Source organism: Penicillium expansum (assembly GCF_000769745.1).
Source record: "Penicillium expansum strain MD-8 chromosome Unknown contig35, whole genome shotgun sequence".
Classification (NCBI taxonomy): Eukaryota; Fungi; Ascomycota; class Eurotiomycetes; order Eurotiales; family Aspergillaceae; genus Penicillium; species Penicillium expansum.
The window spans coordinates 49602-75186 of record NW_015971157.1 but is presented as its reverse complement, the minus strand read 5'-3'; the positions used below and the strand labels follow the sequence as shown (position 1 = coordinate 75186).

At 47.3% G+C, this 25585-nt stretch overlaps 11 protein-coding genes across 11 annotated transcripts; 6 read left to right on the top strand and 5 right to left on the bottom strand.

Moving 5' to 3' along the window:
• Positions 1-748: 748 nt before the first annotated feature.
• PEX2_010910 (Major facilitator superfamily domain, general substrate transporter) lies at positions 749-2862 on the bottom strand (the record flags this gene model as incomplete). Its single annotated transcript, XM_016738368.1, has 12 exons — positions 749-836; positions 907-1137; positions 1197-1312; positions 1365-1524; positions 1574-1618; positions 1669-1793; positions 1889-1955; positions 2009-2195; positions 2259-2337; positions 2391-2529; positions 2585-2642; positions 2691-2862. The coding sequence occupies 12 exons, from the start codon at positions 2860-2862 to the stop codon at positions 749-751; spliced, it is 1467 nt and encodes a 488-aa protein (XP_016603722.1).
• A 1553-nt stretch (positions 2863-4415) lies between these two features.
• On the bottom strand, positions 4416-6103 carry PEX2_010900 (putative FAD dependent oxidoreductase; the record flags this gene model as incomplete). Its single annotated transcript, XM_016738367.1, has 5 exons — positions 4416-5213; positions 5267-5413; positions 5480-5744; positions 5797-5922; positions 5976-6103. The coding sequence occupies 5 exons, from the start codon at positions 6101-6103 to the stop codon at positions 4416-4418; spliced, it is 1464 nt and encodes a 487-aa protein (XP_016603721.1).
• Positions 6104-6568: 465 nt separating this feature from the next.
• Positions 6569-7858, top strand: PEX2_010890 (TauD/TfdA dioxygenase family protein; the record flags this gene model as incomplete). Its single annotated transcript, XM_016738366.1, has 3 exons — positions 6569-7012; positions 7075-7616; positions 7669-7858. The coding sequence occupies 3 exons, from the start codon at positions 6569-6571 to the stop codon at positions 7856-7858; spliced, it is 1176 nt and encodes a 391-aa protein (XP_016603720.1).
• Positions 7859-8188: 330 nt separating this feature from the next.
• Positions 8189-9163, top strand: idi1 (isopentenyl-diphosphate delta-isomerase IDI1; the record flags this gene model as incomplete). The annotated part of the gene is made up of 3 exons (XM_016738365.1): positions 8189-8426; positions 8528-8866; positions 8928-9163. 3 exons carry the CDS (start codon positions 8189-8191, stop codon positions 9161-9163), a joined length of 813 nt encoding a protein of 270 aa, XP_016603719.1.
• Positions 9164-9555: 392 nt separating this feature from the next.
• Positions 9556-10272, bottom strand: PEX2_010870 (DUF202 domain-containing protein; the record flags this gene model as incomplete). Its single annotated transcript, XM_016738364.1, has 2 exons — positions 9556-9976; positions 10181-10272. 2 exons carry the CDS (start codon positions 10270-10272, stop codon positions 9556-9558), a joined length of 513 nt encoding a protein of 170 aa, XP_016603718.1.
• Positions 10273-11168: 896 nt separating this feature from the next.
• Positions 11169-13186, top strand: PEX2_010860 (MATE family efflux transporter; the record flags this gene model as incomplete). The annotated part of the gene is made up of 2 exons (XM_016738363.1): positions 11169-12329; positions 12380-13186. 2 exons carry the CDS (start codon positions 11169-11171, stop codon positions 13184-13186), a joined length of 1968 nt encoding a protein of 655 aa, XP_016603717.1.
• Positions 13187-13506: 320 nt separating this feature from the next.
• PEX2_010850 (uncharacterized protein) lies at positions 13507-14458 on the bottom strand (the record flags this gene model as incomplete). The annotated part of the gene is made up of 3 exons (XM_016738362.1): positions 13507-14247; positions 14305-14396; positions 14455-14458. The coding sequence occupies 3 exons, from the start codon at positions 14456-14458 to the stop codon at positions 13507-13509; spliced, it is 837 nt and encodes a 278-aa protein (XP_016603716.1).
• Positions 14459-15223: 765 nt separating this feature from the next.
• PEX2_010840 (ATP-dependent RNA helicase DBP10) lies at positions 15224-17965 on the top strand (the record flags this gene model as incomplete). Its single annotated transcript, XM_016738361.1, has 1 exon — positions 15224-17965. The coding sequence occupies one exon, from the start codon at positions 15224-15226 to the stop codon at positions 17963-17965; it is 2742 nt and encodes a 913-aa protein (XP_016603715.1).
• A 3533-nt stretch (positions 17966-21498) lies between these two features.
• PEX2_010830 (Zn(II)2Cys6 transcription factor domain-containing protein) lies at positions 21499-21912 on the top strand (the record flags this gene model as incomplete). Its single annotated transcript, XM_016738360.1, has 1 exon — positions 21499-21912. One exon carries the CDS (start codon positions 21499-21501, stop codon positions 21910-21912), a length of 414 nt encoding a protein of 137 aa, XP_016603714.1.
• A 421-nt stretch (positions 21913-22333) lies between these two features.
• On the top strand, positions 22334-22960 carry PEX2_010820 (uncharacterized protein; the record flags this gene model as incomplete). The annotated part of the gene is made up of 1 exon (XM_016738359.1): positions 22334-22960. The coding sequence occupies one exon, from the start codon at positions 22334-22336 to the stop codon at positions 22958-22960; it is 627 nt and encodes a 208-aa protein (XP_016603713.1).
• Positions 22961-24840: 1880 nt separating this feature from the next.
• On the bottom strand, positions 24841-25450 carry PEX2_010810 (uncharacterized protein; the record flags this gene model as incomplete). Its single annotated transcript, XM_016738358.1, has 2 exons — positions 24841-25068; positions 25124-25450. The coding sequence occupies 2 exons, from the start codon at positions 25448-25450 to the stop codon at positions 24841-24843; spliced, it is 555 nt and encodes a 184-aa protein (XP_016603712.1).
• Between the last annotated feature and the right edge of the window lie 135 nt (positions 25451-25585).

Here is a 25585-nt window from a genome sequence, read left to right as displayed (position 1 = left end):
CGGCTTTGCAATCGGCCCACGGGTGCCTAGCCTGATCTATCGATTTATTCGTATAATCTACCCCTGAGTTCGGATTTGAATATTAGAAAATTCCGGTCATCTTCCGAGGTTGCTTGCAAGATGATTCTCTCATCTCTGCTGTTTGAGGATATATGCTAGCATCAGGGTGATATTCAAGGATTATCCCGATTATCAGTCAGATCGGTGAACATCATCGGAAATCTACAATATATGGGGTTGAATTACTGGGGTTTTGTATCATGATTCTGGGAGAACTGGATATCTGATTGGATGATCTTGCGCCATGGATATCAGCATAGGTGACTGCTCAGTCACACATCACACGAGCTACTGCGACTCATCACACTAAATACTTCGGACACTTCAATAGTTAGTTTATACCCCATACGGATTACAGGATATACAACATATGCTCTACTCCGTAGGAACATGTCTGATGCACCTGTGAAACCCGGTTGGGAAAAGAGACAACGGCTGCTTGCTTAATGGCATGTTTATCATCAAATGTCGTCGCCATAAAAATTGCAGACTAACACTGACTCTCCAAGTCGACGATAGAAAAATCTCGTCTTTCTATTGTCTTTCTCTCTTCAAAATAATCATTGCAGAACTTTTCGATGGACTGATGGACTTCCACGTATACTTTACCTGCCCAAGCTATCTGTTGTCCATTCTCCATTTTGTATGCCTGTGTCTCAGCAAGCATGAATCAACAACTTTATCTATCTCAAGACTTGATATGCTTCGTCTCAATAGGGGTCATTCCTAGGGAATCCGAGGAACTATCCTCCGTCTCCGCTTCCTGAGTCTGATTCCTATATCCCACAATCTCAGTTAGCAAAAGACAAGAACCCAAAAGACATACTGCACTTTCAAGATACTTACCCTTTTCTCAATTTCTCTCTTTTGTGAAGGAACCGAACACCGAAAGTACTGATAATCAAGATAACAGACAGAACGGTGACAGTGATGAAGCCCTTGCGGTATTCCGGCCCATCGACCTGCTGCCAGACCACAAGAGGCAGCCAGGCTTGGAAAACATAAGCCATTTCATTCATGCTTCCGATAACCAAGGATCGCTCTTCATTATCTTCAGAGCATATCTCATGTGCCCAGCTGTTGCAATTGTGTTAAATAACTGCATTGTAATATCATCAGGAATTTGTAAGACTTACGCCATTAACAGACCACTAAGTCCGTATCCAGCCCCGCTGATAATGTAACAAGTCCACTTCCATCCCATCGGAATATCCCAAACTGCGAGCGAGACGTAGCTTATGATGTTGACACACTGAGATACTGTTAGCACTCTTCCATATTACCTTGTGGGTTGTTATACTCACAGCACCGAAGATGACTGGGGGCCAACGGCTGCCGTTCAGGACAGTGTCCGATATCCACGCGTACGCGAGGGTTGTTACAACTTGAACCGCTGGGGTGGTGGTTGGTATCGAATTGATCTTGCTGATTGAATATACAGGATCTTTCGAGTTTTTGAGGAACCTTTCAGGAGTTAGAGTAAGCTTGCCAATGGTGTCCAGATATTACTCACTGTTGGAAGATAGGCTGACTTCCAGCGGCACCATTGTTGAAGCATCTAAAACGTGTGAGTCTTTTCATTTTAGATCAATCAGGTATTCAACTCACATATAAAGCAAGGTTAGAAGATAGATATGCCACGACGTGAAGATTTTCTTCAGCTTTGACTTTGTGTATGGCTCTCTGTTCTGCCTTCCTTCTAATTTCATTCTCGTTTGGGCGAGATTAACCTCCTATTTTGATGTTAACATGTGCATACAATGCAAGGGGTTGAAATAGTAAAACTTGCCTCTTTACTCAAATACCATGGATCGGAAATCTCAGGTACATCGGGGAGGATAAAGAACCCACTAATAGCAACGGGCAGGGAAATGACCCCATCGATAATAAACAGCCTTGGTGCTAGTTAGTATATGACCAAACTTTGAGACTATGCCAGTTTAGTTACCATTGCCATCCCTTGAAGCCTCCTCGTCCTCCAAGATGATAAACAGCGTCCATCAGATAACCAGAAAACATACTGGCAATTCCGCTACTCGTGTGAAAGATGCATGACCGTTTTGCCAACTCGTCTTTCCGGTACCATGAGCCGATGATATATTGCATTCCGGGATAGAAAGTACTTTCAGCGAGACCTATCGTGATGCAATGTTAACAATCCACTGTAATAGAGTGCTTGTTATGTTTGGCTTGCCTACCAACGAAAAATCTCAGAACATAGAATTGAGTAGGGGTGTTACACCGGGACAGCGACATTGTGAGGACCGTCCAGAGGAGCTATTACGGTGTAAGTATACAGCTCTCGCGTAAACAAAAGCAAACCGTCTTACCTCCATAGCTGGAATCCAATATCTCGGCTTGATGCGAGTTAGGAGTATATTGCTGGGGATTTCTCCAATAACATAACCGATGGTCCAGCAAGTCTGCATGTAGTTGAGTTCGTTTCCGTACATGCCCAAATCTTCTTTCCTATAAGTTATAAATATGAAACTCTCAAGATTGGAACATTGACGGGGTACCATACATTCCAGAGACAAATGCATTGTTGATATTGATCTGATCCAGATACTTGATAAAATATCCTAGCATTTTTTAGTATTATCTGGGAGAGATACTTCAATTGAACTTACCCAACGATGCAAATGTTAGAATGGCCGAATCCAATTTGAAAAGCAAGCGACGCTCCTCCGGTGACTTGTCAAATGTGTCCCAAATGTAGCTGACCCATTTGCGCTTCGGTTCTTTCTGAACTATCTGCGTCGCTGGATCAATGTCCGCTTCAGCGGGGGATTTTAACGACATGGTGATGTCTAGCAATGCTGAGGAAAAAAAATTGACATCTTAGAGCCCTTGGACCATTCTTATAGCGCAGAAAAGCTCTCAAGTCTGACAGCAGATCAATACTAGAGACGTACTAACTTGGCGAGGCCATCCTAGCGTTGGCTTTTGTTAGAGCAGCTCTTATCGGCATAAAAACGGAGACACATCCGGATTTAAGACGAGTGAATCATGCATCGTGTTTCTAAGCTTATACTCCCCACTGAGCGGGAGCTCTGCATAGTAGGTCGAATTATCGGACGACTTGTTCGCGCAATTCCTGCAAGAATTTTCAACATAATCCTCCAAACACAAATGAGATGCCTAATCAAATCAGAGCGTTGCCGACTTCGGGGATGATTTGTTGTATTGATGTTGCCATACCACGCTAGAAACTCACCATCGCCCGTGTGAAGCTCGTCATACACCTCGGGGAGGGGGGGACCCCTCAAAAGATAAACACGTGTATTTTCATATCAGATTGAAAGATGTTATACTCCATATGGGCTTCCTTTTTACCAAAATATATAGTGTTCCTAGCATCACTGGCGCAGGATATTCTATCAACTGTGGGTAGTACATAGTCCTAGGAACATCTCGAGGGTCCTCTGTGTCAGTTTTTAGTTGGCTATTGGGGCGCTGCGCAACAGATTTCCCCTAGTATTGATAATAGCATATGACACATAAGTAGAAAGCGATAATGAGCATTGAACATACGATCACTTACACCGGCTCCGAGGGCTTTACTGCTGACCAATAACCCGGGATCATGAGAATGTCCCGAATACACGTATATGCGGAGGGTGCAGTCGTTTGTGAACACTTGCAGAAGCTTGCGGTCCAAAAAGGATTCCCCTCTTGCTAGTGTCGTGGCCGAAGCGGAAGGCCATAGCACTCGGCAATGGGCTCGTCCGTATTGGCCGAATCTCTGGACGCACCCACAAGGATTTGGAGTCGGGGGCGGGTGTCATCCGTATCGGACTTGGTCTGCGTACTCATGTTCTTGCCTTTGTCATTGCCTATGCCTGAGGGCCCCACTCCGTAACATCAAGGTTATTGCTAGCTCAGTGGAAGGCCGTTACCGTGATCTTGCCGTACGCAGCATGGAGATCAAATCGGAATAGATGAACATGCTTGACCCGGGTGATGGACCCACAAAGGCATGCATAGGCCTTAACGCTCAAGCTGTGGGGTTTATTGTCCTATCGTAGATGAAGATATCGATTTGTAGCCTGTTTGTTTAAGTTGATATGTATTATCAGATGCAAAAGGGGAGAAAATCATGGATTGAGCTATCTGTCGGAGAGGACAATGGGAAAGAAGCAAGGTCGTACCTACCTGAGGCAGAATCTCTAGGGATACAGCTTTGAAGTAGACTTCATCACAAGAACAAACATTCGGCCGCTTATGAGGCCATCTGTACTTGATGAGCACTTGGATACTTGAACTCGATTGACTCCAGATGACGGACGTTATATGGAACATACTACAACGGTGCCTTTTAACATATTCTTTCAATATCTATCTTCTCATACATGTCACGCAGTCACTCCCACCTCCAATGGGCTCTTGAGAACATCTGCCCGAGAAAGCTTCCCTTCCAGAATCAACTTAAGTCTCTCGCCCAAAGCCACTCTTTCTGTAATCCAGGTTTGAGTATGACCCTCAATCAAAGACAATCCACGCTCAACTCTTCCAGTATTGACCCATCCAATCAACTTCTCGACATAAGGTTGCTCTTGGTCTTTGAGTGAATGGAAGCTCCGTCCAAGCCCCTTCTCTTTGATACGATTCTCATATTCCGTCCGGAGACTCTCAGTAGATGGAAGCTGCGCAGTCCCAGATAGGAAAGCTGCCACCGCGATGGCTTGGAACTCGAACAAAGAGAACGTCGCGGTGTAGAAAGGAATGCCGACAAATGCGAGCGTGGGATCCGGGATATAGAAAATGTCTTCATGCAAATTGTGGACTTGAGTGCCATCTGTAACAAGCACCTTGTCATTTGCCTCGGCGGCAGACGCACCGTAGTCGTTATATTCGTCAAGGAATGGAAGTGCCATTTGGTATCCTGTGCAAAGAATGATTGTATCTATGTCGTTCAAGGTCTCCCCAGACTTGAGATGTACGGTTAATGGTAAGTGCTCGGTGCTTGCGGATGTTGATGTAGAAATTTCGAATGCTTCGACCTCGGCAATTCTTGAGGCGTTTCCAGGAAGTGCACTCGCGGGAAGATCAAAGGCACCATTTCGAGTGCTTTGGTATATGTGGTGTGCGGTTCCACTGATGTCAGTGGCTATGTCGAGAGAAGAGACGCCTCCACCAAGCAATAGTACATTCTGTAATTTGATTAGCCCAGTGTCACTGAATACTAAAGTGCGTTCACTCCTACCTTTCCTTTAAATCCTTCAGACCTTCGGAAGGACTTTGAATGGAAGATCTTCTCGGGCCATTGAGCTTTCGCTTCGGGTAGACCCCGTATATTCGGGACGAGAGGCGTATGATAATGGCCCGAGGCAACAATGACCGAGTCAAACGTCTATGATCCAGTCAAAACCACCCCTGAAAATAAAAATTGGAAGGTATCATAGAGATAAGAACTTACTGCAGACTCCCCATTCTCAACGGGATCTTGACCTTCGCTCAAAGTAGTCCAGTGAACTGTCCATGTCGGCCCGTCCTTATGAACTCGGGTGACTCGGGCGCCAAACTTGGTTATATTATCAACACCGGCCTTGCTCGATGTATCTTGTATGTAATCCTTGAGCACATGATGCTTCACAAAAGGACCAGTCCCTTCTGGCCATGTGTTAAGTTTTGTCTCTAGTAAGGGTGTGGAGACATTATTGGTGAGACTTTCGTAACAAGGGCTGTGAGATAGTGAGTACAACTGCTGTGTAAAAAAGTAAGATTGAAGCCTACCCTGGAGGTGCATGAAGCAAGATCTTTCTTTCGCTGCCTTCCCTTGCATCTTTCACATATTCCTGTGAAGCAGACGGTCTTGGTGATGGGTACTGGGCTTCAATCGGAGCACGCTTATCATAAAGCCTACAATGCTTTAGTCCATTGTTCCGGATCAATAAAAAGACACAAGATCTTACCACACCCCACCAGATGCATTGTTTCTCTCAAAAACAGTCACTTGGATTCCAGCAGCCAGAAGATGGCCAGCAGTGACCACTCCGCTGATACCAGCCCCAATAACAGCAACTCGAATGGACTCACTCATGATGACTATCACAGAAGTGAAAAAAGCAAAGAGATAATTTGACTACACACGTCTACGAGGATTGCTCCCGCACTTATGGCCCCTCCAAACGACAAAATGGGCTGATATATCGCAATTCTTATCGGAACGACCGGCAGAGGGTCAGATATTCGAAATCCTCGTGATTTCGATCGTGGATTGTGACATACGGGGGTTCCCCGCTTACATTAAATACACACAGCAAGTAAAGATTGCACAATTTACATCGAACCCTGAAAGAGGGGTATGGGGATGCGAACCGGAGATAACTAAAAGTGACATTCGTGGCCCACAAAAGGCGTAATGGGTGATGACGATGATGTGCTCAAACCCCAGTACAACGTTGATCAATAAGGGAATCGACATTTCTAAAATATGTATATAGTACAGGCTTGATATCGATTAGAACTCATAGGAATTATACAAATCCAAAGATTCTCTATTATCATGGCTCCTGCTCCAATTGATTCACGTATCGTCGACGTCGTAGTGCCCAAGAAGGACACACTCGGTCTTCCTGGGCCTGCACGAGAACGCTTAGAAAAGGCGGGGGTTGATCTCAGTGACGGCTACCCGTACCGACCATCTCGTCCTCTCTATATTGACGATGTTTACAACGTACGGGACTATGATCGCGCCCATGTAGACCCCGGCAGCCGAGCCGATCCCGAGAAGAAAGCACTCCTATCCGCAGCCAAGGAAGTGATTCCGTTGACTAGGCACATCGGAACCGAAATCGTTGGGTTGCAGCTGAAGGATTTGACAGACCAGCAGAAGGATGAGCTAGGCTTATTGATTGCCGAACGAAGCGTTGTCTTCTTCCGGGACCAGGATATCAGCCCTCAACAACAGAAGAAACTAGGAGAGTGGTTTGGAGAGATTGAAATCCATGTATGTTTTGTCAAATCCAGCGAATCCACGTGCCAATCACCAACTGTGTGTGTCTTCTTTAGCCCCAAGTGCCCCATGTCCCTGGCATCCCCGGCGTGACTGTAATGTGGCCAGCATTGCAGGAGACAGAGAGACCAGCGAGCTTCCGTCGGCCGGGAGGAGCGTCCCGGTGGCATAGCGATCTCGTTCACGAGAGACAGCCCGCCGGAGTGACTCATCTTCATAACGACACAGTGCCGACAGTCGGAGGTGATACCCTCTGGGCGAGTGGATATGCGGCATACGAGAAGCTGTCACCGTTATTCCGCAAGCTGATTGACGGAAGGACTGCCATCTACCGCTCAGCTCACCCATACCTCGACCGTAAGAACCCGGAAGCAGGCCCTCAACACGTGGAGCGCGAGCACCCTATTGTTCGTGTGCACCCAGCTACAGGATGGAAGGCACTGTGGGTCAACCGGGCTATGACAGACCGAATCGTTGGGCTTGACAAGGCCGAAAGTGATGTGATTCTGGGATACCTATTCGACGTTTATGAGAAGAATCCTGATATCCAGGTTCGGTTTAAGTGGACTCCCCGCACGAGTGCATTGTGGGATAACCGGTTAGTCAATTTCCTGAGAAATCTTTTGGATTTGAAGCTTATTCTTCAATAGCATCACGATTCATAACGCAAGCTGGGATTATGAGGGATCTCAGCCTAGACATGGGACACGTGTGACTTCACTCGCCGAGAAACCTGTATTTGATCCAAATGCACCAACTCGGCGGGAGAAGCTGGGCCTTTTAGGACCAGAGGAAGTTGCAGAATTGGAGAAGTTGGCTAGTCTCCTTGAACTGAAGTAATCAAGGTGCTATCTTGACACCCATGATGACTTGGTCATGTGAACCGATGCGGTTTCTGATGTTCACATGCAGATAGTTCTAGCCTTGAATACAGTTTTTTGATCATTATATAGCCACTTTGCGTAATGTCATGGGTGTTGGTAGTTCTTGGTAGTTCTTGGTAGAGTGTGTCACCTGGGAGTTTTGGAATTTCCCGATGAAGGCAAACAACGGAGAGCAAATTTGCCGATCTTTGCCGCCTTTGACCCAACGCCGCATTCCCTTCACTTCTCTGATTTCTTGCGGTTTGGATTCATTACTTTCTTTCAACTTCAATTATTTTTAGCCAAGATGAGCGCAACCACGACAATCACAAGTCCGCCTGAAATCACGGCAGATAATGTTGCCACTCTCTTCCCCGAGGTCGATACATCGCTCGCCCGTGAGGTCCTCCCCACAGCCCAAACAAACACTGCGCGCGGCAGCGAGCTTGAGGGCTACGATGAAGAGCAGGTCCGTCTGATGGATGAGGTCTGCATTGTCCTGGATAACAATGACCGGCCTATTGGAAGCGCCAGCAAGAAGATCTGTACGTTCTATAACCCCATATTCAGCCAGGGATATACAGAATGGCGGGGTAGTGGCGGGCACAACATGCGAGATAAAATACTGACAGTCGCATTTGCATAGGCCATTTGATGACCAACATCGACAAGGGCCTCCTTCACCGCGCCTTCTCGGTTTTCCTTTTCGACTCTAAGAAGCGTCTTCTGCTCCAACAGCGCGCCACCGAGAAGATCACCTTCCCCGACATGTGGACCAACACCTGCTGCTCACACCCCCTTGGAATTCCCGGCGAGACTGGAGCTGAGCTGGATGCTGCCGTGCTGGGCGTGAAGCGCGCTGCGCAGCGCAAGCTGGACCATGAACTGGGCATTAAGGCAGAGCAAGTACCCCTGGACAAGTTCGAATTCTTCACGAGAATTCACTACAAGGCCCCCAGTGATGGAAAGTGGGGTGAACATGAAGGTATGTTACATGGCCCAATCTATACCTGACTCGATAAATGGAAACACTGACATTTTGCTAGTGGACTATATCCTCTTCATCCAGGCCGATGTTGATCTGGAGCCCAGTCCCAACGAGGTCCGAGACACTGCCTACGTCTCAGCTGATGAGCTTAAGGCGATGTTCGAGCAGCCCGGTTTGAAATTCACCCCCTGGTTCAAGCTTATCTGCAACTCCATGCTGTTTGAGTGGTGGGGCCACCTTGGTACACCAGCCCTGGATAAGTACAAGAACGAGCAGGAAATCCGTCGAATGTAAAAGGCCCGATGTATAGCCTACCGCATATTTCGGTTTTATTTCGGTTTGTGCGCTGTTTCTTTTGTCATCTTTGCATTCCTCCGGGCAGACCTGCCTCCTTTTACGAGACTCATGGAAATATACCTTTGCACACGAGACGATTCTCACGACATAACTTCATTCTGATCTTTTACCCTCTCGGTTTATTTTAGGGAATCAAGAACATATCCAATTGGCCCTGAAACTTCTTGTCGTTTCTTTGAGAGTATTCCCATAGTAGTCCCAATAAGGCCTGGCTGAGACGTAAATACATTAATGCAGTAATGAATATAACAAACAACCAAAATGCCCAAGAATAATGCCAACGCCTGCGCTAATAGGATGAATCGAATAATCTAACTCCGGCATGGCCATTACTGCGCTGGATCCGTCGACAAAAACAGAATGCAACTGCCCAAAATCACCGTCCCAACCACCGTAAAGACAACCTGCGTTTTCCAACCACTCTGCACCAAAGCCGCCTTGCGTGCGTACTTCTTGACCGTGCGCGAGTAATTTGCAAACCCATTCGCCAAACAGGTCAAGCTCAGAAGCCAGAAAATTATCCCGAGGGGTAAAGCCATGCGTCTCTCTAAGCCGGTGGGTTGTTCACGGAAATGAAAGGAGATGATGATGGCCAGCGATACGACAGCCAGATACATGGATAGGCGGAGCCATGAAAGGAAAGTGCGCTCGTTGGCGCAGTGGTCGCGGGCGTCGGAAGAGTTGTTTTCGAAAAGGAGCGCCCCGAAGTAAGGACGCGAGAGGAAGATGTGGTGTTGGGACTCGATGTGTCTGCAAAAACGTCAATTGGACTGTCACTGTCGGGGCAGAATGTGGGGTGGGGCATGAGGGAAAATCATGGGAATTCTGAAGCATGCCAGGCTTAAATTTGAAGTACGCCATCATGTAAGGGATCAAGCCACTGGACAGCACGTTTTGCTCACCAGCTATTTCCCTCTCCGGTCAATTCTACGGAGCTGGACAGTTTTGACTCACTCTTCCACGAGGACCGGCTTTGAATGTACCGGGTTGATCAAAGGGTTGAAAGAAGCACGAACAACCCCGACTTGTGTCACCGTTGGAGACATGCTGGGAGGTTTGACACTCAAAGCTCAATCAGCCCCGAAATCTGGAGAAAACCTGGGGACAGCCCTGGAAGGTCTGTGACCGGTCATGTGATGCTCTATACTGTTTTCGGAATGATGTCACAGTCCATTTGTTATGGGTGTTCCGTGCATATGATCTGACCTGATGATCGACAGCCTTCATACTAAGTAATAGGTAGAATGATCTAGGATTCAGGTTCTTTATGCAGATCTATACTTTCATCGGAACTTCACCTCATTCTTATATTTAGTGACTTGATTGCTAAAAAAAAAGGTTGAATTTTATATTCTGTCAACCTATGTTGTACGGAGTACTCCAGCCAGAGACTGAGGATCCTACCATTACTTATGTTGTAGTGATGTGCTTTAATAACACATGCAAGATCCATGTAAGGTAGTGGGGTTAGCTATCTCAAGTAAAATAAAACCGCAGAAACTAGAGGCTCGCATGGAGCTTCCCACTGGGTCTTAGCGAGGAGATTATGTATTAGTGCTTTAGGTGCACTGTGTAATATAAGTGATAGCGCTAATCAAAGTCTGAATTAGACGTTGACTCACACCCCTTACTGAAGTTCCACGGGTGTTATCTACGTTATTATCTACTCCGTACGGAGTACATTTCTGTAAATTACACAATTACACAATATAGCAATGCCTAAACCTGGACCGGGTCCGGGTCGTATCCATGGTATTACAAATACATCTCCGCACCCAGCTTTAACCCGTCTTTTTCTCTCCAGGCTTTTTTGCCTTCTCTAACTATCTCCAAAGCTCCAAGGATCTAGAGTTTCGACTCGAGGTAGCTCAATTTATCTTGCTGTAAATAATGCGGTGGCCGTAAAACACCCATAGCCTCATCTCTCACCTCACATCTTATCATGGCCCGAAACATCCGCTCGGTGGATTCCGCCGAGCATCAAAGCCCATTTAGCCGGTCCTTCACATCCAGCTCGCCCATTGCCGCCTCAGCAATTGCACGAGACCTCGCAGACTACAGCGATGAGGATCAAACACCCACCGATGAAGCTTCTGACACTTCAACGGCTCGTCCGCCCGGCAGTTATACCAGCACCAACCCCCGCTCTTTAGCTGGTTCATATCGCCGCCCCAGTTACTTCACGTCAGTCAGTCATGGGACTGTAGTTCCCTGGACCGGGGAACAGCAAGCTCTATCTCAAAGCGAGCGCGAGCAAGTCATCGAAGAAGAACGGCACCTATTGAGTGATAACCATGTTATCGCGCCCGAGCATGCGTATGGCAAGTCCCACGGACTGCAGCGTAAGATGAGTGGCTTGCTATCCGCTGCTATCGGCCAGGGATCCCAGTCTCGACGTCCAAGTGGATCTTCTCGGCGCTCTATAAGCAGAGATCCCGAAACGGACGCAGCAAGTGAAATCACTGCTCTGCTTGGAGGGGGGCCGGCGGATGCTGAGGACAGTGAAATGGACTTGGAAGAGATTGACCGGAAATGGGGAGAAGCCGTCGCTGCAGGTTTGATCCAGACGACGTGGCAGCGCGAAGCAAAGGTCATTATGAAATACTCTTTGCCGCTCATGGTCACGTTCTTGCTGCAGTATTCTTTGACTGTGGCTAGTATTTTCACCATTGGTCATCTGGGAAAGGAAGAGCTTGGAGCTGTCAGTCTTGCGAGTATGACTGTGACAATTACTGGAAATGCGGTGTATTCGGGTCTGTCGACTAGTTTGGACACGCTTTGTGCGCAGGCCTATGGCTCTGGGAAGAGAAAGCTGGTGGGCCTGCAGATGCTGCGTATGGTTTATTTCCTTTGGCTGATCACCATTCCCATCATGGTTCTCTGGTATTTCTCGGAGCATATCCTTGCTAAGATTGTGCCGGAGAAGGAGGTCGCTGAGATGGCGGGTCTGTATTTAAAGATTGCTCTCTTGGGAACCCCGGCATTCGCTCTCTTCGAGAGTGGCAAGCGATATCTCCAGGCCCAGGGCGTGTTTTCCGCCTCCCTGTATGTCCTGATTTTCTGCGCGCCATTGAATGCTTTCCTGAACTGGTTCCTCGTCTGGGTAAGTAGTTTCCAGCCTTTTGACCGGGATAATACTGACTGAGATACCAGAAACTTCAATGGGGCTTCATTGGGGCTCCAATCGCCGTTGTAATCACAGAAAATCTCCTCCCACTCTGCCTATTCATCTACGTTTATTTCTTCGTCGGATCCGAGTGTTGGTGTGGATTTACCAGACGGGCATTCCAGAACTGGGGCCCAATGATTCGTCTTGCACTCCCAGGGCTGATCATGGTCGAGGCAGAGTGTCTGGCATTTGAAATTCTGACGTTGGCATCAAGCTACCTCGGCACGTCCGCACTCGCAGCGCAATCCATTCTCGCAACAATCTCCAGCATTACATGGCAGATTCCGTTCCCCCTCTCTATTGCGGGTAGCACGCGGATCGCAAATTTGATTGGGGCTACCTTGGTCGATGCCGCAAAGACCACTGCGAAAGTGAGCTTCTGGGGAGCAGCCATCGTGGGCATGTTCAACATGATTCTTCTCTCGGCTTTACGCTCGTATATCCCCAGATTATTCAGCTCTGATCCCGAAGTCGTTGAAATTGTAGCGCAGGTGCTTCCGCTCTGCGCAGCCTTCCAGCTTTTCGATGCTCTCGCGGCAAATTGCAACGGTATTCTCCGTGGTCTGGGTCGCCAGGAAGTGGGTGGCTATATCCAACTATTTTTCTATTACGTGATTGCCATGCCCCTTAGTATGGGAACGACTTTTGCTTTGAATTGGGGTGTTATGGGCTTGTGGACTGGGGTTGCCCTTGCGCTTGCCCTTGTTTCCCTCACCGAGGCCATCTTTATCAGTCGAGCTAATTGGAATCGCTCAGTCGAGGAAGCTCTAAAGAGGAATGAGCTCACTTAACTTGACCCTTGGTACATGCGAGGAGAAGCGTCGACATGACTTAATGTCTAGTTGATGACATACAATGGTCAAATCGCCCCAGCATGTCGTTCTGTATTTTGTTTTGCATTAGCGGTGGCTCCAAGTGGTTTATGTTCCAGCCTCGGTCCAAACCCCGGCCCTGTTGTCAATCGTGTCTACATATTTCGAAAAAGAAATTAACAGATAGAGCAATTTGGACTCTATCAGATGTTATACAAGACAAATCATGATATCATTGGAGTCTGAATGTGGCTTTTAACGAATAACACAGATATGACCACTCACATCTCTCTAGTACTCTAGTACTCTAGAATAGCCCATGTCTGCTCATCCATGGTGGAGAAGATCACACCAGCACCGAGCAACTCCTCACCAGCCCTAGCCACTTCAGTCGCAGGCATGTTCAATTTAGAAGCGATGACCTGCATGTGTAGACCCGTATCATCCTGAGGCTCAGTCTTGAGCAGGTTATAAATCTTCTTCGCAACAAGTGACATGGAAGCAAGAGCCTTGTTCTGCCCACCACCGTAGTTATCCGCACCACCCATAACAGCATCACCGCCAGCAGCATTTCCGCCAGCAGCAGCGCTACCGGGCGGACCGCGAGTGAAGAACAAATGCACAGCAGTAGCCTCGAGCAGATGAGTATGCAGCTCATTGATATTCGACAAGGGCCGAACAGAATGAGCACCGATGTATCTCTTGTTGGCGAAGGACTTGATAGAGCCAAAGACACGTGCATAGCCGTTGAGCTGGAGCTCAGTCTTCCCATCGCCGGGCGCCTTGCCATCGTCGGTGTCCATGTTGTCCGCGGTGGTTGAGTCAATCCATTTCTTGACTTCACACTCGCCCGTGCCGTCGTCGATGATGTATGTCACGTTTGTGCTCTGTGAGCTGATGTTTCGTACTTGGCCCATAAAGAGGACATTGGCAACGTCGGCGCCGTCGATCTGGAATGGGGCTTCGGGGAAGGGCTGGGAGGCGTCGAGGACTTGCTTCACTGTCACAGGACGAAGGGTTTTGTTGTCCCGGTCACCAGTCTGCGTTGCTTATTAGTTGGTGTTGCTGTGCATTTAAGTCTGGAATCATGTGTATACCTTGCCTCCGGCGGGACTGTTCGTCTCGCCCGGCATGAATCCTCCACCGCCGCCACCGCCGAATGAGGAGCTATAATTGTTGTAATTGCCGTCTAATAGTATTGTTAGATTATGACTGAAGCAATCAGTTAGATTTGGGGTGGTACATACCCATGGTGTGTGTTGTGTTGTGAAGAGGCAAGGTTAAGATATGGCCGTCTCTTCAACACCATTTTACTCAATTGGGAGCGTGTTGGCACGCGTCGCGGGGATCGTGTTCTGCCAATTTAGACCGCCTCCCAAATTGGACCGCGCCATTTACTTTATAGTCGCCTGCGTTCTCAACTTCAACTTTGATGTCCATAGATATGCTATGGCTATGTTATACTAATCAATTGCTCTCAATCTGTAGCCTGTTTTATTTCGAGAGTATCACAGCTCTGGAATGTTCGCAACGACATGTCCAATGTGTCTTAGTCCAGCTGAGCTGCACATTAAGTAGCTGCTAGAGATTTTGAACCGCAATTCAGGTGTATATCCGGTCTACATAGATCATATAAATAGTAACTTGTCTCCATAAATATTTAAACCTCCAATATGTCAATGTTACTATAATGATGTTTCTACTCCGCACTCCGTACTCTCAAATTGTGTAAATTCTGTTTGTTTGGTTTGCACACGGGCGATGGTTGATCCGCGGCTCACCGCCTACCATTCTCTCAACTTTTTTTTTGCGACAGAAAGACGGCGAGATAAGTGACTCGACTTTTCTTCAGGTGTCTGAAGTTTGAGCAGTCGAGGATTTGTTTGCGTGATACAATATTTAATCATTGCAAAATCTGCTGTGTTTCCATATCTCCCCGGCCATTGAAGAGCCGAACGGTTTAACGCTTATCACTGCATTTCCATATCAGTTGAAATTTCATAGCATACCGCAATAATGCCTCGCCGTGCTGCCTCTCCCGCAGAGTCGGAAGTCGAGTTCGACATCACGAAATCTTTATTCGAAAATGACAGCGATTCCGATGGCGGCGCAAAGCCGCCCCCCAAGAAAAAAACCCAGAAGCCCGATACCAACCAAGACCTTGACTTTCTGAACGAAGACGACGGCGATGCGGCTTTCATTGCGAACTCGCAGGCGTCTGCCAACCGAAAGGGCGCAAACCTCAAGGGCCGCACTGTGAAGAAGGGAGGTGGTTTCCAGGCAATGGGTCTCAGCATGACTCTGCTGAAAGCGATCACCCGCAAAGGATTTTCCGTACCTACCCCGATTCAGCGAAAGACTATTCCCGTGATCATGGATGACAAGGACGTGGTTGGTATGGCTCGAACTGGTTCCGGAAAGACTGCCTCGTTCGTTATTCCTATGATTGAGAAGTTGAAGAGCCATAGCACCGCGTTTGGTGCACGTGCTCTTATCATGTCCCCATCCCGTGAATTGGCTCTGCAAACCATGAAGGTCGTTAAGGAGATGGGCAAGGGAACGAACTTGACATCAGTGCTTCTCATTGGTGGTGACAGTCTGGAGGATCAGTTCGGCATGATGGCGAATAACCCCGATATCATCATCGCAACACCTGGTCGATTCCTGCACTTGAAGGTTGAAATGGACATGGATCTTTCTAGCATCAAGTATGTTGTCTTCGATGAAGCCGACAGACTGTTCGAAATGGGTTTCGCTGCACAGCTGACCGAGATTTTGCACGGCCTGCCCACGAACCGCCAGACTCTTCTCTTCTCCGCTACATTGCCCAAGTCGCTTGTCGAATTTGCACGCGCTGGTCTGCAGGAGCCAAGCCTGATTCGTCTGGACACAGAAAACAAAGTCTCACCTGATCTACAAAATGCCTTCTTTGCTATCAAGTCATCAGACAAAGAAGGTGCCCTACTACACATTCTGCACAACATTATTAAGATGCCTACCGGTGAGACATATATTGGCGGAAGATTACGCCAAGAAGCTGAGAACCCCACAAGAAAGCGCAAGAGATCGGATGTCCGTCTCCCGAGCGGCTTCAAGGAGTCGCCTACCGAACACTCAACCATCGTGTTCGCTGCAACAAAGCACCACGTCGACTACCTCTATTCTCTTCTCGTTGAGGCAGGGTTTGCCACCTCTTACGCATACGGTTCTCTAGATCAGACTGCTCGTAATCACCATGTTCAAAACTTCCGATCCGGCATCTCAAATATCCTGGTCGTCACCGATGTGGCTGCCAGAGGTATCGATATTCCCGTTCTTGCCAACGTCATCAACTACGACTTCCCTTCACAGCCCAAGATCTTCATTCACCGTGTCGGTCGTACTGCTCGTGCAGGCCAAAAGGGTTGGAGTTACAGTCTTGTTCGCGACAAAGATGCCCCGTATCTTCTGGATCTTCAGTTGTTCTTGGGACGCAGGCTGGTTCTCGGTCGTCAATACGGCACTGATCTCAACTTTGCAGAGGATGTTGTCGTAGGAACGCTGCCGAGAGAGCCTATCTCCCGCACTTGCGAATGGGTACAGAAGGTGCTCGACGATGATATCGATATTTATGGACAGAAGCAAGTATCCCAAAAGGGAGAGAAGCTGTATCTGCGCACCCGCAATTCGGCTTCTGCCGAGAGTGCTAAGCGGTCGAAGGAGGTTGTTTCATCTGATCACTGGGCCGAGATTCACCCGCTCTTCAACGACGCAACCAGTGAGAGGGAAGTAGAGCGAGAGAGTATGCTGGCCCGCATTGGTGGTTACCGGCCTCATGAAACGATTTTCGAGGCGAACAACCGACGAGGCGGCAAAGTGGCTGATAACGAGGCCGTTGACACCATTCGCCGACTCCGCACTAGTGTCGAGAACAAGAGAAGGCGCGCAGATGCCAAGGCAGAGGCCGAGTTGGCAGCACTTGGAATGCCCACTCCCGGCGAGGATGGTGAAGTGGAGGACGAGGATATCCCAGAGCAAGCCGGCGAGAACATGTCAGAGGCATCCGATGATGAACTCGAGGTCACTTTCTCTGCCTACAACTCCAAGTCCAAGCAAGGAGAGAAGAAGGACGCAGCGGCAGCATTCCAGAACCCCGACTATTTCATGGGCTACACACCTCAACACAACGACATGGCCGAAGACAAGGCCTACGGTGTGCACTCGGGTACCAACTCGAACTTTGCCAGCGACTCCCGCAACGCGACCATGGACCTCAACGGCGACGAAGGCAAACGTGGCTTCGGCGAAGCTCGTTCCATCATGCGTTGGGACAAGCGACACAAGAAGTACGTTGCGCGTCAGAACGACGAGGACGGTTCCAAGGGTAGCCGACTTGTGCGCGGTGAGAGTGGTGCCAAGATCGCTGCCAGTTTCCGCAGCGGTCGCTTCCAAGCCTGGAAGAAGGGCAAGCGCGTGGAGCGGATGCCTCGTGTTGGCGAGGCCGAGACGCCTACTATGAACAACATCAACTCGCGCATGAGCAGTGGGCGATTCCGACACAACCAAGACCGGGCGCCTAAGCGTGCCGATCCTCTGCGTGGCGACTACGACAAGATGAAGAAGAAGAACGATGCGGCTCGCGAACGCCAGCACGATAAGCTTGGTGGAGCGGCTTATGGCGGAAAGAGCGAACTTCGGTCTACGGAGGATATTCGCAAGGCTCGGAAGCAGGTGCAACAGCGTCGCGATAAGAATGCTCGGCCGTCGAAGAGACGGTAAGGGATTCTGGAAGATATGATGGGAGGGGGTAAAAAAACATTTACTGTAGAATAGATGTCTATATCGCAGAGATACCACAATTTGTGTTCGGAGATATTTTTACTCAGTCCGAATGTCAGTAAGAATCCGGGATTTAGGAACTGCCCAGCTCACCACATGGGAAGAAGTCGTGTAGCTTAGACTCGATCCTACGGAGTATACGAAGACAGATTGGAAATTTGGCCAACTCAACATTAAAACTTGGCCATGCAGGCCATCACGTTTAAACTGTAGATCAACCTGTGCTGTGATCAAGGAAGATGTGATATCAGCCCAATCACACCCTAGCGGACTCGGACCCCTAGTCACCGTTAGAGGGTGTTCATCCCAAATACCCTGGTCTGAATAATTCACAGGATTATCGAGCATGTATTTATTTGGGGATTCAAAGTAGAAAACTATCGACATTGTCATGTGTTTTAAACGTTGAGACTAGGAGAATTCCTTGTCCCGAATAATCTCCGTATTATCCGGAACTATTTAACGCTAAAACACAATGATTCGGCGATTTTTGATGAGAAATTTCCAATTAAAATAATTAATAGTTCTCTCCTCTTATTTCCTCCTATTTAGTCCTCATATTTACTCCACCTGACAAATTAATATGAAGGTCTGGACTTTGGGTCGGCGGCTAAAAGAACACTATACCGGGAGAGGTAGGAGTTATACGAAGTAGACGGATTAAACTTATTAACACATCTAGTACTCCGTACTCCGTACAAATAGTGCAAATAATAATTGAACCCGATTATGATTGGTAGATGAACAGATTCAGAAAACAACCAACCGTATAATTGTACAGACTATTTAATCCTGCATGAACGGGGTGACAGACCCCTTGCTGCTCCGCGTGCCGCATGTTCCACACCCCTTTTCCCTAGTCTTTGATCGGATCCTGCCGAGTGTATATGTAAAATATTGATATTGTTACGACCATTGTACAATTATGTACGGATATACGGAGTATGGAGTATTAGGGAATACATACGGAGCATGAAGTACATATGTACTGTCTCCAGGTATATTTTATGGTACAACGAGTACGGAGTACGCAGTCACCTAGTTATTATACTATGGATATCCACCATTAATACCAAATTCATGACGTGAGATGACTCTGGAATCCTGCAGTTCTACAACATACAACAAAAGCCAGGGATGGCGATCGTCAGCAATGCGCACGCGCAGAGGGAAAGAGCAATGTGATCGAATGTGATCGCCCCCGGCGGCAGAAGGCTGCAGCCACATCTCTGTTGGGTTCCCCGGAAAATAAAGTAGACACCAAAGGATTTCAAGAGAGGGGTATTCTTTTAAGATACCTTTTAAGATACCTTTGGAACCCTTGAGACCTTGAGACCTTTTAACCCTTTTAGACCTTTAGACCTTTAGACCCATCCTTTTTTTTTAAGACCCTTGCCCTCTTATCTTCAGATATTACTCACACTATTCCAGTGTAAAGTCCAAATCCAACAGTGACAGAGAAAAGAAAGAAGAAAAATAAAACCACCCCCCAACGGTGGGTATCACAGGAAAACTGATTATTGCGAGGCTTATCACACCCGCAAACTATTTCCAGAAAATACTCAAAAAGAAAAAGGAGGAAAAAAAAAAAAAAAAAGGAGAAAAAGGGGACAATTGCGGTGCCTGCAGTTGTCCGACTCACGAACCAAGGTCAAAAAAAGCCTGTGAGACCTTAACATCTCTGATCTGCGGTTGACTGTAACAGTAACCCCTAGACGGAGCATAAAAGGATCGACTCGGTCATACAATCATTTGCCCGGGTGGGTCGGAGAATAAGGGAATTTATGTTTACAAGGGTTTTAAGTGGGAGATCATGGAACTGCCGGTTTTGTGGAGGCGAAATAGTCAGATTCAGTTAATTCATCTATAAAATAGGAAATAGAAAGTAAGAATTAGGAAATAAGAAATAGGAAATATGGAAATTAAATGGAAATTGACAAATGATATAAAAGTCCCGAGTCAAAAGAACATTGACCTTATAACCAAAAAAGAAAAAAAGGTCCCGATTGTAACCCTAAAGAATTTAGGTTACTATCTTATATCTTATGTATATATATTTTATATATTTTATATATTATGTATATTATGTATATATTGATATATTGAATCTACAACATGAATAATGTAAAATACGGAGTACATGTACTCCCGTACTTGGAATGCACATCTATGAGACTATTGGCAATGGCTGCGGGCGCCGACGTCGATCCGTCAATCTTCCACCTTGCTTAGTCCTGATTGGTATACACACACCCCTCTCCGGGAAAAATGGAAAAAAAAAAAAGAAAAAGGGAAAAAGAAGTCTCCTTTTACTACGGAGTACGGAGTAGTGGAATCCAATCCCTTCCCTTTCTACCCGCTCTGAGGGGTGTGTCACTGACAGCCTGTTTAATCCAAGCCAAAGTCCTAGATAGGAGGGGGGGAGGGGGGGGGAGAAGGGGTTTTCTATATATTCTATATTTCTTTTTTAACAATGTTGTATTCTCAAAGGAAAGGAGTGTTAAAGGAGGGGCAACCGTTAAAAAGCATTATTCTCCAATGATCTACGGAGTACCATGGCGGAGATCAAGTCTATCATTTACTAGTGCTGCATTGACCACTGCTCTTGCCTACACTGTGATAGTCAAGTACATTGGGACTTCATTGGGGGACTATCGAACGCCTTAAGATCAAGTGGGGGTGTACTTTTTTTGTATTTTCCCTACTTTGGGCGACGATTCACCACTTTCGGCCATATACTTCACCGTTTTCTCCCCTTTTAACACCCTCGAACGTGGGACGTGTGATCGAGAGGTAAGGCGTGGGGGCTTTGACATTTTACCGCACCTTGATCCTAGCTCAATGATCGACCGCCATCCTGCAATAAGTTGCCCTGGGAAGACATGCGTATGAGTAACCCTGTGCCCTGCTGTCATCTAAAAAATCTCCCATGCAGTCTATTTTCTGACTCCTCCAATAGCGTATCTCTCCACTATATTGATTATAAGCTTGCGTCCTTGGACGGCATTGGAAGACCTCTTGGTGACTCTTTTTTTCTATTCTCCCTACACCGCGCTTTCTCTTTTTTGTTCCCTCTCTCTTAAGGCATATTCCCAGATCGATTACTGAGACATGCTGCCCCAAAGTACCGCCAAAGCCTGCGGTCCCTGCTTGTGAATTTGAACAAAGATCTACCTAAGAAACCCCAGAAAAATATAGGCAGAGGAAAAAAAGAAAAAAGGAAAAGGAAAAGCAAAAAAGAAACCAAAATCGAAAAAGAAAAAAATCAAAGACAAAAGAAGCATTTGCCCCGTGGGCCCTTTCCCTTTCCTGCCCGACACCCGATGCAATCACTCGTGCTTCACCCCCCGAGCCTCACAATCTCCCAGTTCGGACAACCCCGATTCAAGGGCCCAGAGCGGCTGCCGTTGAATCGATCTTGGTCCCCCAATGCTCGAGGGTGTAGTCCCCGGGCTTCTATACCCCATCAATCTATGTCTGGATCCCCTCCATCAAAACCCTCGGAGCCATCCGCAGAGATCAAGCCTCGGGGACATCCCTCCTCTCCCATAGTCACGGCTGAGCGGTCTATTGTGCCTGCATTGGAACTGTCGCAAGGTCCGGTGAATGAGCCACTGCCACGGTTGGGATATAACGAACAGGGACCGGTATATGCAGGATCTCCACTACCAGGAGCACAAGGAGCACCGTCATGTCCACTCCCAACATTGGATCCAACACATACCACAGGTCGCTCACTGGCACAAAAATCAACCCGACGCACAAAGGCCCATGTGGCATCGGCTTGTGTCAATTGCAAGAAAAAGCACCTTGGATGCGACCCGGCTCGTCCATGTCGAAGATGTGTGCTTGCTGGAAAATCCGTAAGTGTTGAGAAATTTCCATGAACCGTGGAATCGCAACTAACGAGCGGGGAAAAAGTCAACATGCGTGGATGTCACGCATAAAAAGCGGGGACGACCCCCGTTGAAAGCAGAGGATTCATCTCTCAGGTCCTATACCACACATTTGGATAACCCGACTATCCCAGCGGAGGCCCACCCAACCATGCCCCCGCGGCGGACCACTATGCATAGAACCACGTCTTCGCGAGAACTACGGCCCATGACCGATCTACATGGATTGGGGGATGCAAGCTCGGGAGTAAGGACACCACATCGGTGGTCGGCTTCGGTATTTCCTCTAACTCGGCCTATGGACCCCTCCCCCACGGTCCCGGGGGGCATGATTCGACGCCCATTCTCTTCATCTGGACCGCCATCGCATTCAGTACCGACACATACACATGTACCTTCACAATACATGCCAATGGCAGGGTTCAACCCAGTCTTGAAGATTAACACCATGTCTGGCATGGAGCGGCGATTCCCAACCTACGGTATCCCAGCATTACCACCACCAACATCGCCTCCCCAACATCAGCCACCACCGATTGGTACACCATTTCTATCGTATAACGAGACACCTGGAAATTCCATCCGCCCATCAAATGATCCACGAGTATCGCTCTCACCTCGGGACCCATATAACATCGAATCACCAGTCCGGCTCCCTCCAATTCACCAGGCCACAGCCGGACCACCTCCACCTCCTCACCACGTCCATCGCCTAAGCGACCCGTACCCAATGAATTGGACTCTCCCAGGCCGAGAAGAAGCCCTTCACGACCCCCGCGCTTTACCTCTCCACAGATCTGCAGGCCCAGTCTTCAACTACTCCCTCCCCCACCAACGCTCCTCCTCCATAACAAGCGCAACCATGGATCCTGTACCCCGACACCTTGGGCCAGTGGAATTTCCATCCCCAATCCAGATGGCATCTGGCAACTCGCCTTCCATGACGAGGGTTGAGCCACCCAGCACCGAAGCTGAAGGTCACGACAAAAGACCGATCAAACGGCGCAAGATGGCATTGGATGACATGGTCAACGGGTGATTCTGCCACTGCTTTCAATCCAATCTACAACATGATATTGATATTGATACCGAGACTGATACCAATCGGAGGCTGGAGTTCCTCCTTGTATTGTATAATCATACTTGAATCCCCTGTAGCAGGGTCTACAGGGACTAATCATTGTGCCGTTTACGGGTCTTTACTGGTGCGAGCACTGAGGAAATGATTCGATGAACAGTTTTGGCTTCATTCTGTTTCGTCCCTTGGTCCTATTTCCCATTTCCCATGTCTCGATTTGTTTTGTTTTCCGAAATGCAGGACATGAAAAAGTATACATTCTCATTTCCTGGTGTTTTTTTTTCCCTTTTTTCCTATGTTTATGTGCCAGGATATCCCATCCGCATTGTTTTGCTTCAGTTGCATTTTATCATATCCCACCTCACGACAGCTTTCTGGGATTAGCTTGTCTCTCCTTTGCTGGACAAAATGGAAGGTGGGCTGGTTGAGGGTCTCTTTTGTCTACCATCTCCTTTGTCATCTTTTTGTTTCTTTTGTCACTCGCATCTCATTTGTCTATCTCCTTTGGCTGATTCCCCTTCTCGCGAGTACCCCCTACAGTTGATGCGCGATTTTTTGTCCCCAGGATATCATGGCACGGCGTTTCACGAACATGGGGGTGATCTTGCATTGGTTTTTGTTCTATTTTATTTTTATTCTTTTGCTCTTTGGCGTATATGAAATTTCATTGTCAGCTTGGTTTGGCTATTTCTCTCTCTGCTCTCTGCTCGCTTGTATTTCAAATTCTGTACATGTGTACATGTATGCGTACATAACTATGTATATACACATGTAGGGACCAAAGGCAACATGTAATCTACTCATACTCATCCATGGACCTGATGTAGATAAGATATAGTTCTCATATAACCTTGGAACCGCTTGCTTAGGCTTTTGGTTTTCAGCGAAGCATTTGATTTGCCAACCTCACCAATTGCCAACTTTGCCTTCGAACAGTTCTAGGTTGTGTCTGAAGTTAAACCCAGCTTCGACACTTGAGAAAAAAATAACCAGATAATTGATCTTAATATCATATTATCATAATGGTAAATTAAAAATATAAAAAAATGCACTAAGAGGGAATCGAACCCCCGGCACAACATAACTTAGTAATCAGGTGATTACTTGGAAGTGTTATATGTTACCACTACACCATTAGTGCTTGTTATGATTATCCATCATTTCTTTGGTCTATAGCCCAAAACCACGATATCTGCGCAGTAACCATTAGCACACCCCTCTAGTATTTATGTCTAATATTTATCGACGGTCTAAAGGAAGTTGCTGTCGTACATCAGGAAAAGTGACGGCAAAGCATCAATCGCAGTGGAATCCCCTCATATTAGTTGTTAATAGCGAGGTGTAGTCGGAAACCTTGGAACAATTTATCTAGGTGTTATTCTTACTGTGAGCGAAAAATATATATTGTTGATATTTACCTCGATATTTAAACTCCCATGAAAACAGCATATCAAATATAAATAAGAAAAAACCCCCAAATGTACGACAAAGGTGCAAATAATATATAAAAGTGTCGCATAGCCCTCTAGAGGTATCGATGAAGCGTATATTGGGAAGTTTACGGCAAACTCTTGTCTGATCTAAAGCCTGACTTTCTTGGAATTATGGAATGGTATATGTCTGAAATCCGAGAGTTAGATGTATTTAATGGTTTGTGCTCTTTGGTCCAGAAATCCCTGTCGACTGTAGGTCCAATGGTGAACGTTTTTGAAACTTGATTTTTCAATTGGGGGGGAGCATCGCTAATAATTTGAGCAGGGACAGCCCCATCCACTGTGTTACTCGCAAAATACATGCTTCCATAACTGATGGTCGAATTAGTACCCGCCCAAATAGGCAAATCAAACAAGCACATACTGTGAAAATGACATTGACAGCATTTTGGTCTCAATAGATACGATATCCCTCATAATATTCAGTTCTAAGTCCGGAGTCATTTTACCCCACACTGTCCCAAGTTGGGATCCTGTCGCCTCCTCCATAATGATGTATTCTGAGCCCACTGGGTTTTGGGCAGTAGCACTCCACCCAAATACTTGGGGCACAGCAATTTTCATAACGGTCCGGGCCTAGTATACTTATGAGTTTTGTGTGCGCGATGTCAAAGATGTTTACACGACTCACGAATTCCATTGTAGCAACTTCTGAGGCAGTCGTATAAAACGAAGGCCCCGCATTTGGATTTGGTATGCGTGCCAGGTCAGTTTTTCCATCATCCATGAGAAGACGAAATACCTTATTAAACCCCCCTTCGACCAGTTTTGCTATTGAAACACAGCCATCCGCCTCAATGGCTTTGGCCGCTAGGTTTTGAAGCTCTGTAATATTAAAGGCCTTATACCTGTCACAGAGTTGTTCTTCTTCATCCCAGAGCCATCGTCCACTGGTATAACGGAAGAGGTTTTCATGTTCGCGGCGCGTTGCTGTATTTGTCGTGTAGAAGGTATTCATCGTGCGGATGGAGCAGCCTGATGGTTGGAAGATGACATGCGTTGGGGGGAAGGCTATCGGTCCCCTGCAAAAATTAAACGGTCGGATACTAGAATGAAACCTACTTCGCTTTTTAAGGCTCATCGCTGCACTTCC